Below are 13,354 nucleotides of genomic sequence, written 5' to 3'. Positions count from 1 at the left end.
GGTTGGCAGATAACTATGAAGAGAGGAGACAAGAAAAGGCTCTGATTTAATGCTTTGTTTCTTACTTTGATGCAGTGATATGTGATGCTGGCTGTGTATATGTGATGTTCCCACTGAATCAAAGCCATTTTTTCAATGATTGAGTCAAAATTTTAAAATGTAGGACCCTTGTTCTTTTGGACCCATCTTGGATTTTAAGATTTGGAGTCTGCGGAGGATGTCATCCATAAACTTTACTTGCTGTGGCCTTACTGCTGTCTGATTCTCCTGTCAATCACCTCAGGCTTCCCGAGTGTTTGTCTGTTCCTCCTGACTAATCCACAGTCTTCCCTCTCCTGTTACTCCCTACATCTGTGCTCTAAAAACCACCTGCCAATCACTTGCCAAGCAGATTAGGGGGGGTTTGTAATGAGTTTGCTCCCTGTCAAAGAGGCCCTTCCCTAGTCTGTTATTCTTGAGCTGGTTCAGGGAGTAAGTCAACACCTAGGGTTCAACACATGCAGTTGTGTTGTGTTGTTTTGAGTTTTTGACAGTGCAACTATAGTTTAATGTTTTCTTTCTTTCTTTCCTTTCTTTCTGTCCTTTCTTTTTTTTCTTTCTTTTGTCACATCCTTGTACCACTTTTCTTGTCCCTCTTTCCCTGAATCTTCTGCTTCCCTTGTCTTCCTTTTCTTCTAAAATGATGTATAATGATAGTGGCCCGCATGCCCTTTTCCGTAGAGCGTAATCAGCCTTTTTAATTCTACATAGAGCGTAGACAGACCGCTCTAATTCAACGTAGAGCGTAATTGGCGCATTTTGCGTAGAGCGTATTTGCCGTTTTAATTCTACGTAATGCGTTGTAGCCACTTGAAATTTAATGTAAAGCGTAATTGAGAGTTTTCCTGAGTTCAGTGTAATACGTAGCCAGCTCTCAAAATTTAGCGTAGAGCGTTGTCGGGACCCCCCCCCCCCATGCAGGCCCCCAATGATGGGATCTGGGATTATCTCAAATGGACCCCCCTGGAGTAACACTAACAGAACCCTCAACTAACTACAGTAACTCACTCTTCACTACAGTACTAATCACCAGAATACTAACCATCTCAACCAACACACCAACTGATAATTTCCTCAACACTCACTACAGGTCATCTTGTACACAGTCTCTCTTAATTGAAACTGATCGTGACCCTTCAACATGTCTTAGTGCTGAAAGTCTTGTAGACCCAACAGGAAATCTGTACAGTCAGTCCTGCCCAAAAAATGGGTCACTCAGAAACCAAAGAAGCCCTCAGATGGAATTCCTCACAGTGCAGTCTGTGTAAATTTGGGGGGGTCGTGGGTCACCGGCCTGGCTGACCTTGATAAAGCGAGCTATGCCTGGTCAGCGGCCATTGCCCTGATTTAGAACGTGCACGGCATTTAAATCTAGTTAAGGTGACTTACAATTCACCAGTAAAAAACTATAAGACCATGATAAATTGGTTGAAAAATGAAAGAAGCCATCAAAAGTCTGGTTCAACACACGAGAATCTCATTTTCATCTGAAGGTGAAGAAATAATCTATCACTCTAAGAAACTGTTTAAACTAAGTTAAACAAAGGATCTTTTATGAGGGATTAACCCAGAGGAAGAAGAACTTGATTCTTGTTTCTCAATACAGTGTACAAAATACTTTTTTGAACCAGTTTGCCCAGTGGGCAACCTACGGCAAAAATTAGGTTGCCCATCAGAATTTTAGGTTGCCCCACCTGTAACTACTTTCCTCAAGTTAAGTAATGTTATATACATGTACATAAGCCTTTGACAATATTTCTAACAGCCTTTAGTTAATTAAAAAGCATCTGCCGGATACAGTGGTGCAAGCCAAGTGGGGCATGATTTGGGGGGTGGGGGCATTCTTATAATTCACATAGCACACTGGGCTACGTTCAGAAATAGGTTGCCCCAAGTAAAATTTGGTTGCCCGGGGCAACTGGGCAACCAGGTATTTTGCACACTGTCAATATTTCTTGCTTTTCTTGAAAACTTCTTGATTTCAGGCGTAGCCAGTGGAGGAGCTTAGTCAGAAGTTTCCCTGTTTCCTCATAAGTTCATTTCACATGTTGTTCACAGATGTTTTCTTTGCTTCTCTAAGCCCCAATGTTGTACACTACAGACTGAAGAATCTCACGCTTATCAGGTTCTGAGTTGTGGCGAACTTGAACCCCAGACTGTCAGCGGGAAAGTTTGTTTTGAGGACTGCAAGCTTCCTATCATTAGGGAAGGGTCTTCCCCGCTTGACTTACGAACAGTCGGAGGTTTGGGCTGATTGAAACACAGGCTGGGGCTGAACAATGGAAAGAGTCAGGAAAGTCTGCTGAGATGTTTTTGTGTTTTGACCCTATCAGAGTACAATCAAGTAGTGATAAACAGGACTGCTGACTGGGTGACTCTGTCATGCTTGCTTGACAGGGACTTTTGGAGAATCTGGGGTGAACTGATCAAGAACTGACTGGATGTAAGAAAGGGGGAGAATCTGTATATGAATCTTGACAGGTTTCAATCAATCAATCAATCAATCAATCAGTAAAGTCACTTGACATTGTTGTAGTGAAAGTAAGAGGATTCTATATTCTTCTACCAAACTGTTAACTTTCACAACGTCAGGGGAACTGAACAAATTCTAGACCATTGTAGCTAACTATAACTCATAAAGATCAAGGTGATTTGTAAAGAAAGTAGCATAAAATTGGGATATCATTTCATTCTGCATCTGTATGCAACCATTTCATTGTGAAGCTCAAAGTCAGAGATTGCTTGTAACATATTTTCTTCAAATGAAAGTCCTATTGTCTGTAAGAGACAGACCAAAGCCATCTGGAAGAAAACTTTCGGTAGTCTATCTTGGCAAAGTATGAGTTACTTTCCTCATATAACCAGGCCACAGCAGACAAGGTAAACAACAGGGGGGTGACAGTACATGACGGATGGACCTTCAGGGCCAAATTGATGGACTTGGCAGCAAAGTTTGGCAACCCTGTGCCTCCCTACCCTCCCTTCTAGAAGGGGGCCTGCATGGGGGGGGTCACGACAGCGCTCTACGCTAAATTTTGAGAGCTGGCAACGTATTACGCTGAATTCAGGAAACCTCTCGATTACGCTTTACGTTAAATTCCAAGTGGCTACAACGCATTATGTATAATTAGAACGGCGAATATGCTCTATGCAAAATGCACCAATTACGCTCTACGTTGAATTAGAGCGGTCCGTGTACACTCTACATAGAATTAAAACGGCTGATTACGCTCTACGCAAAATGCGGCAATTACGCTCTACGTTGAATTAGAGTGGTCCGTCTACGCTCTACGTAGAACTAAAACGGCTGATTATGCTCTACAGAAAAGGGCATGCGGGCCCCCCTAGATTGGTCCTGCAGAGATGCATTGCTAAAGATTTCATAAATGCGTTTGAAGTGTTTGCAGGTATACTGTAGAGTCAGAGGGGAGACGCTGGAAAACTTGTCTTGGACTCGATAAACAGATATGTCAAGTTTGGCACCACTTGGGCAAAGGATGACTACAGATGTGTGATATCATGTGAGAACATTCAAAGGTGATGATAGATTTAGAACAGACTGTACAGCCAAATCCGCTTGGGACTGGTTTCAGTTGAACTGGACTGGCTTCAATTCAAAACAGCCAAGCACTGGATAGTTTTGCTGCACTAGCTTGACAGGAAAACCTGCATGATTTCAACTCAACAGTACGTAGTTGTCAGTAAGAGTAAGGAATCGTTCAGATAATTTCCTAAGGAGAATCACAGTGCCAAGTCTGGAACTTGGGCAGAACAACAACTTAAACTTTCTTTTGGGGTCAATCTAACTTAAGATGCTAAATAACCCATCCTAAGGACTTTTGGGGTGTTCTTAAAGTATATGTTGTAGTAAATATGGACTTTGAATTTTTGTCACAAAGTGTCTTGTTGCAAGACCATAATTTATGCAAATTTTTACGATGTCACAATGACGTCATCAATAGTTATGAGGCCACACTCACAACACCTTCTACATATTTGCCAGTGTAGCATGACAGAATATAGCCCTTGTTAGGATATACCCGCCGGGTACATTCTTACCAGGGGTATAATCCGGCCCGTTACACCTGATAGCACCATTCTAGCAGCCAATAGTCTTAGATAGTGATACATTTGAAGTGTTGTCATTGATTTTTTGCAGAAGTTGACCTTACCGATGATCCTCTCTGTGATGTAGGTGAGGTCAAGGTCAAAGGAGTCATCCCCATATTGGCCGCGACCCCTGTGAGGACAAAAAGATTGATAATCATTATTCGAGAGTTACACCTGCACTCAAAAGAACACAGTTCAACTAACACACCGATCAAAATTCAACTACCCCTACTCCACATTTATACAGTCCAAGCTGAGTTTTCAGCTTATATGTAGGTGAAGGTTAGACATCCAGGTAATAAGATTTGCAAAAAAAAGTTACTCAAGCAACTGGATATGGCTCCCCCAGGAAATTTTGGATTTTGAAACCTTCAAAAATGCAATTTCGCACATTTTGAGAGGCAAATCATGATGATGAGAGTTGTTGTCGTTGGTCCTTTGGATGTTTTCATATTTTTACCCAATATTTTTGTTGAATTTGTCTGTCAAGGTTGACAGATTGGTTTTAAAAATTTCCGTCACACGCCGCAAAGTTCCGGTAATTGACGGAAAAACTGGTGCTGACTAAAGCCCTGATACTAGACAACCTTCTTAGGCCACACCAATTTAATTTACTGTTTCTAGGATTTTTACAGAAAAAATATGAGGTGACAGGGCGAAATAAAAACAGGCCATGATAGCTGGAAATGTTTCAATATGAGCCATGAAGTGAACACACCAGGCTGGTTTATAATGAAAACAATAGATTTTGAACTTTTAATGAAACAAAGTTGCACTGTTACATTGAAAACTTTAACAACTAGGAAGAAAATGACTTTCTTCAATTGTTGGGGCCAAAATATGTCTTTCATTGAGCATTTTGCAGTTGACTTAAAACATTTTTTTTTTTTTTGCAAATCAGAAAAAATGGACAGGGCGAATCTGAGAAACAACAAATTAAATTGGTGTGGCCTTATGATGAATAACCCTAGAATATTGGAATTGGGACCCTGCCACATGTTTTTCAGGTATCAGAAGAAGGTGACCATGGCTTGTTGACCCCAAAACACAACAGGAATCAGCAGAGAGAAGGGCAGTCACACATGGACACACAGGTATGCTACAATTAGGTAAAGCTGCTACCCCCTGTCCAACACTGGGTACAAGGACATACCTAAGGCCACAGCAAGTCATTTTTATGGTTTACATCAGCACACGCATTAATTTTTGCCTGATTTTGGAAAAAAAACAAGAAATTTTGTTGCCTTCTGACAGTGGTCAACATGCCGAAAATGGGCAAATATGTCTGTTGCCATGCCGGAACATGGATGGCAGATAACTATGAAGAGAGGAGACAAGAAAAGACTCTGATTTAATGTTTTGTTTTTTTACTTTGAAAGTTGGTTTTTGATGCAGTGATATGTGATGCTGGCTGTGTATATGTGATGTTCTCACTGAATCAAAACCATTTGTACAATTATTGAGTCAACATTTGAGAATGTAGGAACCTTGTTTTTTGGCCCGCCTTGTTTTTTTTCGCCCGCTCGTATTAGATTTGGAGTCTGCGGAGGATGTCATCCATAAAATTTGCTTGCTGTGGCCTAATTATAATAGATGCTTTGTTCAGAGAAAGGCATGTTTTTGGTTGAGAGCTTTTGCAAAATTGTATCGCTTTCAAATCAGAAGTTTTTGCTGTCTTTTTTAATATTACCTTTCTCTCTGAACTGGCAAAAATGAAAAATGCAATTATTGTTTTAACGTTCAAATGATCACAGAACATACAAAATAGTAGTAGGGAGTAAAACAATGATGAAAACTGAGAATCTAACACAGGTGCAAAATTCACTCAAATGTATCTTCTATGGTGTTCGTAAATTAGTTTCAATTCCGAAGGTAAAATTGGAATTTCTAGGCATGGGGGCTTCTGGTCATGCTCTAAATCTCCACATAGTTGCCTAATTGAATTATAATTCCAAAGCACAACTCCTTACGATTAGAAATTACTCGTTCTAATCAACTTCACAGGTGGGTGAACTGGTATGAGACACAATTTCCTGCCTTATTTCTTTTGTGTGGTCCCAGAGCAGCTGAGCTTGAGAAAGCTATCGATGCCCTGACCTGTGGAAAAGCCCCGGGAAACGATGCCATTCCACCAGAGGTAATCAAACAAGGGAAACCAGCACTCCTTCCGCATCTTCAAGAACTTCTCAGTCTATGTTGGAAGGAGGGCTCGGTGCCCCAGGACATGAGGGATGCAAATATTGTAACACTTTACAAAAACAAGGGTGACAGGAGTGTCTGCGACAACTATCGCGGCATCTCCCTCCTCAACATCGTCGGCAAGCTATTTGCCCGTGTTGTTCTGTCCAGATTGCAAGTGATAGCTGACCGTGTATATCCAGAGACTCAATGCGGCTTCAGAGCTGGGCGTTCCACCATCGATATGGTTTTCTCAGTGAGGCAATTGCAGGAAAAGTGCAGGGAGCAAAATCAACCCCTCTACCTGGCTTTTGTCGACCTCACCAAAGCCTTTGATCTGGTTAGCCGCAGTGGTCTGTTCAAGCTCCTTGAAAGGATTGGATGCCCACCAAAGCTACTTAGCATAATAAAGTCATTCCATGACAACATGAGGAGTACGGTCAGTTTCGATGGGAACATGTCAGAGCCATTCCCAATCCTCAGCGGGGTCAAACAGGGCTGTGTGCTCGCCCCAACGCTCTTTGGTATCTTCTTTTCTCTACTTCTGAGCTATGCCTTCCGATCCTCCAACGACGGTGTTTACATCCATACCCGTCACGATGGCAAGCTGTTCAACCTGGCCCGTCTACGAGCAAAAACAAAGACAATCCGTGTCCTTCTCAGGGAGCTTCTTTTCGCTGATGATGCAGCTTTGGCTAGCCACTCAGAACAAGGCCTGCAGCGTCTCCTGGATTGTTTTTCAAGCGCATGCCACGAGTTTCCTCACTAACCATCAGCATAAAGAAAACTGTGGTTATGGTCCAGAATGCTCCATGTCCCCCTCTTATAACAGTGAACGACTCCAGTCTTGCTGTAGTCGACAGGTTTACCTACCTTGGGTCGACGGTCACCCACAACCTGTCCCTTGACATAGAAATCAATACCAGAATTGGCAGAGCAGCTTCAGTAATGTCAAAACTCAAACATAGAGTATGGGAAAACAAGAATCTGTCCATACAAACAAAGCTTAGAGTGTACGAGGCCTGTGTCCTTGGCACTCTTCTTTACGGAAGCGAGACTTGGTCAACCTATGCGGTACAAGAAGCCAAACTTAATGCTTTCCACATGAGATGCTTACGTAGGATCCTGGGCATTACCTGGATGGACAGGGTTACAAACTCCGAGGTCCTCAGGAGGTCAAGATCCAGGACCATGTATGCGATTCTCAGTGAACGTCGTTTGAGATGGCTAGGCCATGTCCGCCGCATGGATCAAGACCGCATTCCAAAGGACTTACTGTACGGCCAGCTTGAGCGCGGAACTCGGAAAAAAGGCCGCCCTCATTTGCGATACAAGGACGTCTGTAAGAGGGACCTTAGGGCAGCACACATCGACTCCGAGTCCTGGGAGAACATCGCCCTTAACCGCACCCTGTGGAAATCCACTGTCAAAACAGGGGTGAAGAGGGCGGATGAGGATCGGGACAGACTGCGAAAGGAAAAGAAAGAAAAACAAAAGACGAGACCAGCTCAGCATACTTCAACATTTATCTGTGAGAGCTGCAACAGAGACTGTCACTCAAGGATCGGTCTATACAGCCACAGGAGAACCTGTTCAAGGAGGCGCGTGCCATCGTCTGCCCAGACGGAGGGAGGCCAATGATGATGGTCCCACAAGAGGGTCTGCATGCTCTTTTCCGTAAGGCGAAATCAGGCCTTTTTAGACTTCGTAATTCGTAGGCAGCCTCCAAAAAAATCAACGTAATTCGTAATAGGACATTAGCCACAAATTGTAAAGTCGTAATCAGCTCTGAGACTTTAACATAATTCTTAATTGGCGGCGAAAATTTTGCGTAATTCATAATCGATCACTACCCCCCCATGCAGGCCCTCCCACAGCAGTCAACTGATTTTCTTTTTAACATTGACGAATTTTAACCACTTCTTTTTCTCCTAAGCAGTGATCTAGGCAGATGTGGATTTTGGCATCAACTGTAGTTTTTTTGTCTGAACGTCAAACTTGCCTCAGAACTTCAAAGCAGCTTGTATGGTATCATATCACTGTAAGACTATAATTACTTGCACACCGATTCAGACAGCGGACACTCTCCAACAAACTAATTACTACTTCAAATCCCAAGAGGGGGAACAACACAGATATTCTTCAACCCATTTTATGTTACTATTTCTTCACATTGTAACTTTTCTTAAAGGTATCTTCATGATATCGACACATGCTGCTTCACATTGAAATTTAGCACATTTAAATCAGTATTTCATACTTTGGGAATTTAAAACTGAAAAAACAAGCCCCAAGATGAGTCCTTTATTTTCTGGGTGGTACACGTGCCCTAAAAATCAGCCCAGGGCCCTTCCTGTAACCATTTTCCGTCAGAATATTTGCTCCATGAGGGTAAATATACATTGGGATAGTGTGGTTTCAACTCAGTATGTAGATAAATGACTAGAATGTTGGCTTTGAAATTGGGTTTTCAAGCCCTAAAAACTGCAATGGATGCCTTTAAAACCTATGCATTTCTTCTGAACAATTTTCGGTTGAACCCCTTGAACATGGAATAACCCTCAGTAAGATGTATCCTTCGGTTTGGGATCAGCTGCTACGACAGACAAGTTTAAGTACAAGTCCATTCCCACGACCCTACTGTCCCTAGTCCACGGAACTCCGCAGATCCGAAATCCATGAAACTCATCAGGCTGGCCCAGGTGAACTTGTAACTAACGATTAGACACACTACATCTTGTCTGGGGATGATCCCAATGGCCAGAGGGTCTCACATGTTAAACTCTGAGAGCCGTGGCAGGTTTAGAGTCTGTGTCCAATCAGTAGGTGTGTAAATCCTCTTTGTGCAAGCCAGCCTGAATTTTTTTTCAGTCATCTCAATTTTGTTAGCCTCCGTAGCAGGCTTATAGAACTGGGGGTTTGGTGGTCTTTGGCTCTTTTCTGATTAGCCCAGTTCTAAAAACAGGGATAATGCAACCAGGCCGGCTATGTTGTCTATATGCAATCAGAAAATAGCACATGAAAGCTCCCAAAGACCCTGATTCAAGACCCCCAAAACCCCCAGTTTTTGGCATGCTATGGAGGCTACAATTTTGTCATGTCAAGTCGAGTAACAATTCTATTGGCATCCAGGGGCATGCTCCCCAATGAAAATTTTGAAATTGGGACCCTTTAAACAGCTATTTCCTACATTGTGAGGAGAAAATCTTGCTGTTAGACGAATTACAAATCCGCTTAATTCAATGTCATCTCATTCCATACCTTTACACACTGATTTTTGTCCATCAAAGATGACAGATTGGGTAAAATTTTTGTCTGCCACGAATGGCAAAATTCCATCAAATGACGGATGGAAAGACAGACACTGACTAGAACACTAGTACAGTCTGATTGTGCATTTCTTCTTATCACTTGTAAAAGTACATTTGAATCATATTAGTAATAAATACTTTTTCATCTACAACATTTTGTTTGAAAAAAAAATTTGAGCAAAAATTGCACATTTAAGTAAAAATTTCCTACAGTAGAGAACTGGAATCCCCCTTGCTAACCCCCCTAAATAAAAATTTCCTACAATAGAGAACTGGAAACCCCCTTGCTAACCCTCCAATTGCTAACCACTACCGTGAAGTTTAATGAGTGTAGTTAGTGGCTCAGATTCTTCAGGGGCTAAATAGTTGACACAGTATAGAATCGGTTGGTCACAGTTTCTGATGCTTTTTCACTGGGCTTGTACCACTAAATGTGTGGCATGTGTCAAGCTGGACATACTGTACATGTACTACAACATACTGACCAAAATATTCCTAGGCTATTAGCCTCCATAGCATGCCAAAAACTGGGGGTTTGGGGGTCTTCAAGGTCTTTGGGAGCTATTATGTGCTATTTTCTGATTGCATATAGACAACATAGCCGGCCTGGTTGAATTACCCCCGTTTTTAGAACTGGGCTAATCAGAAAACAGCCGAAGACCACCAAACCCCCAGTTCTATAAGCCTGCTACGGAGGCTACTAGGCTATAGACTTTTGTTATTAATGTTAAAAAACAAAGAACTCGAATTAAATGATATGTGCAGTATCTATTATATTATATTAGAGATTATTATATTGTATCTACTATATTTGAGACTACAGTCTACACAATTTTACTCTGTACATAATTAAGCTACACAGGAATTTCGGTACATGTGAACTAATAAAGGACTTACTTGGTTGGCCCCTTGTGGCGAACATGTGAGGACATCATGGTTTTTGAAGTTGTTGGTGGTTGCTGAAAATAGATAAAAGAAAGGTTAACAACACTTGACACTTGACACAAGAAATAAAAGTCCAGACTTCTGAAGATATACCAAATGCTATCAATTACTAACAATATATAATGGTTCTGGAAGAAAGAAGCACTGACATTGCCTTGTACTGTGTAGTGATCAAAAACACCCTCTAGCACTTAAAGTAAGACATTGACTCTACTACTTTCCAAGTAGAGGTTTGAGGAGGGAAACTGTTACTCTCTTGTGATTGGCTCCCATTTTGAAACAGCTGATCCAATCAACTATCAGTACCAATCAGAAGAAGGCAGCGATCTCTCTACTTGGGATGAAGTGACTCGTCCATAAAAAGACTGCTTTTGCTACATGTACTGTACCTACATGTTGTCGTAATTTTACTCTTGCAGAACTACATGTACTTATGATAGGTATTGCACTTTGATGCAAAGGTGGCAAATGGTCTTACATAAAGCATAAAGGCCAGCAGAATAAATGGAACACTTACAGCTAATGCAGTGTTATGTAAGAGAGACTATAAAAAGACCACATACAGACTGTCTGTTGACTGTTAAATACTGTGTCTTTCTGATCACTAATCTTTCACACAGTTAGACAGATTAGCCTAAGAGGCTCGGCAGGCATCACTCCACCATACAAGAACTGTGTGCCAAAAAATCACTACGAATTTGGTGCGCCTATGTGCCAACATATTTGCCGAGAGCCGTTAGGCTACAGCAAGTAATTTTTATGGATGACATAAGCACGCACCTTAACTTTTGCCTGATTTTGGAGAAAAAAATAAGAAATTTTGTTGCCTTCTGACAGTTGTAAACATGCTGAAAATGGGCAAGATGTCTGTTGCCATGCCGGAAGGTGGATGGCAGATAACTATGAAGAGAGGAGACAAGAAAAGTCTCTAATTTAATATTTTGTTTCTTACTTTGATGCAGTGGTATGTGATGGTGGCTGTGTATATGTGGTGTTCCCACTGAATCAAAACCATTTGTACAATGATTGAGTCAAAATTTTAAAATGTAGGAACCTTATTTTTTTTGGACCGCCTTGTTTTTTTTTCCCCACTTGCATTAAATTTGGAGTTGTGGAGGATGTCATCCATGAAATTTACTTGCTGTGGCCTTAAAAAAACTCTTTCACAACCAAGGAAAAGCTTCCAAACAATGCACCAACCAGCGGGCAGTGAAGGCCTCCTTATCTTTACATCACAAAGCACAAGGTTTTGAAAATACCATCTCAAACTTTAGGCCACACCAATTTAATTTCTTGGTTAACGGATTTTTCTAGAAAAATAATGGAGCGGGCGGGCGAAAAAAAATAAAAATAAAAACAGGCCTGGGCATCCTATTATGGCCCAAAATGGTACCATAGGAGCCATGAAGTCAACACACCAGGCTGGTTCAAAATTTAAACCATGAATTTTGAACTTTTAATGATACTACTGCATTGAAAGATGGAATGACTGTAACAAGTAGTAAGAAAAGGACTGTTTTCAACTGTTCAGGGCAAAATATGAGCATTTTGCAGTTGATTCTGAATTTTTATTTTTATTTGCAAATCAGAAAAAAATGAAGCGGCGAATCCGTTAACCAAGAAATTAAATTGGTGTGGCCTTAACGTAAACATGAAAGATTTGAATTCTTGAACTCCACTTTGAAGTGTAGGAATCAGTACCCATTTCTGGTGTAAAAAAAAAGATTTATATGCCATTTATTCTTTATGACAAAATAGAGAGCCTGCCTTAGTGGCTAAAAATCGCATAAAAATGTACAAAAGGAGGGCCGCAAGCCCTTTTCCGTAGAGCGTAATCAGCCGTTTTAATTCTACGTAGACGGACCGCTCTAATTCAACATAAAGCGTAATTGGCATATTTTTGTGTAGAGCATTTTTGCCATTTTAATTCTACATAATGCGTTGTAGCTACTCGGAATTCACCATAAAACATAATAGAAAAGCTTCTTGAATTAAGCATAATACGTAGCCAGCTCTCAAAATTTAACGTAGAGCGTTGTCAGGACCCCCCATGCAAGCCCTCACAAAACAAGCTCAGTATGAGCTATCTTGCAGGACACAGACATTGTGGAAACTTGGATTTTGCCACCATCAACAGGATTCATTTCCACACATAAACCAGCTCAGGTGTCTTCAACATCCTCTGAAGATTTGGAGAGACGTGCCTTGACTGACACGCCCTGGTTTTGGCCTCAGAGGGGGCCCCCCCGCATGCCCTTTTCCGTAGAGCGTAATCGCTGCCGTTTTTATTCAATGTAGAACATAATTGGCACATTTTGCGTAAACGAATTCGCCGTTTTAATTCTACGTAATTCATTGTAGCCACTTGGAATTTATCGTAAAGCATAATCGAGAGGTTTCCGAATTCAGCGTAGAGCGTTGTCGGGATCCCCCCATGCAGGCCCCCTCAGAACACCGACCATTAGGCCTGCCAAACTGGGGCAAGTTTGGTGGCAAACGGTCACTACAGGTCAAGGTACAGGAGATAACATTCCTGGGACAAACAACTTTGACAGAAAAGAGCTGACATCCTCTTAGAAAGATACTGTAAAGTCATTTATTTTCACTGGGATTTAATTTTGCAGTAGGTAGAAGGGGAAAGGAACTTTTCACACTGTTTTAACCTAAGTTCAAAGCACTGTAATTCACTTAACACACACTGTATGTTCAAAATTTCACGGTCTGAGAAAAATGGACATGTTCACAGAACTATATACATTCACGATGGCGTC

The 13,354-nt window shown here is 41.5% G+C and overlaps 1 protein-coding gene across 7 annotated transcripts in view; it reads right to left on the bottom strand.

Annotated features, from left to right (window-relative positions):
• The window catches only part of LOC109480657 (tensin-1-like), a 128,407-nt gene that overhangs the window by 31,819 nt on the left and 83,234 nt on the right, over positions 1-13,354 (bottom strand). For all 7 annotated transcript variants that reach the window (XM_019782910.1, XM_019782889.1, XM_019782897.1 and 4 more), the window contains 2 exons: positions 10,536-10,597; positions 4,212-4,279 (listed from right to left, as the gene is read on the bottom strand). In XM_019782910.1, the coding sequence (XP_019638469.1) occupies positions 4,212-4,279; positions 10,536-10,597 (130 nt within the window). The remainder of the gene's footprint in view (positions 1-4,211; positions 4,280-10,535; positions 10,598-13,354) is intronic.

Source organism: Branchiostoma belcheri, unplaced genomic scaffold (genome assembly GCF_001625305.1).
Source record: "Branchiostoma belcheri isolate BF01 breed outbred unplaced genomic scaffold, Haploidv18h27 scaffold108, whole genome shotgun sequence".
In the NCBI taxonomy this organism is placed as follows: domain Eukaryota; kingdom Metazoa; phylum Chordata; class Leptocardii; order Amphioxiformes; family Branchiostomatidae; genus Branchiostoma; species Branchiostoma belcheri.
This window is presented reverse-complemented; position numbering and strand designations above follow the sequence as displayed.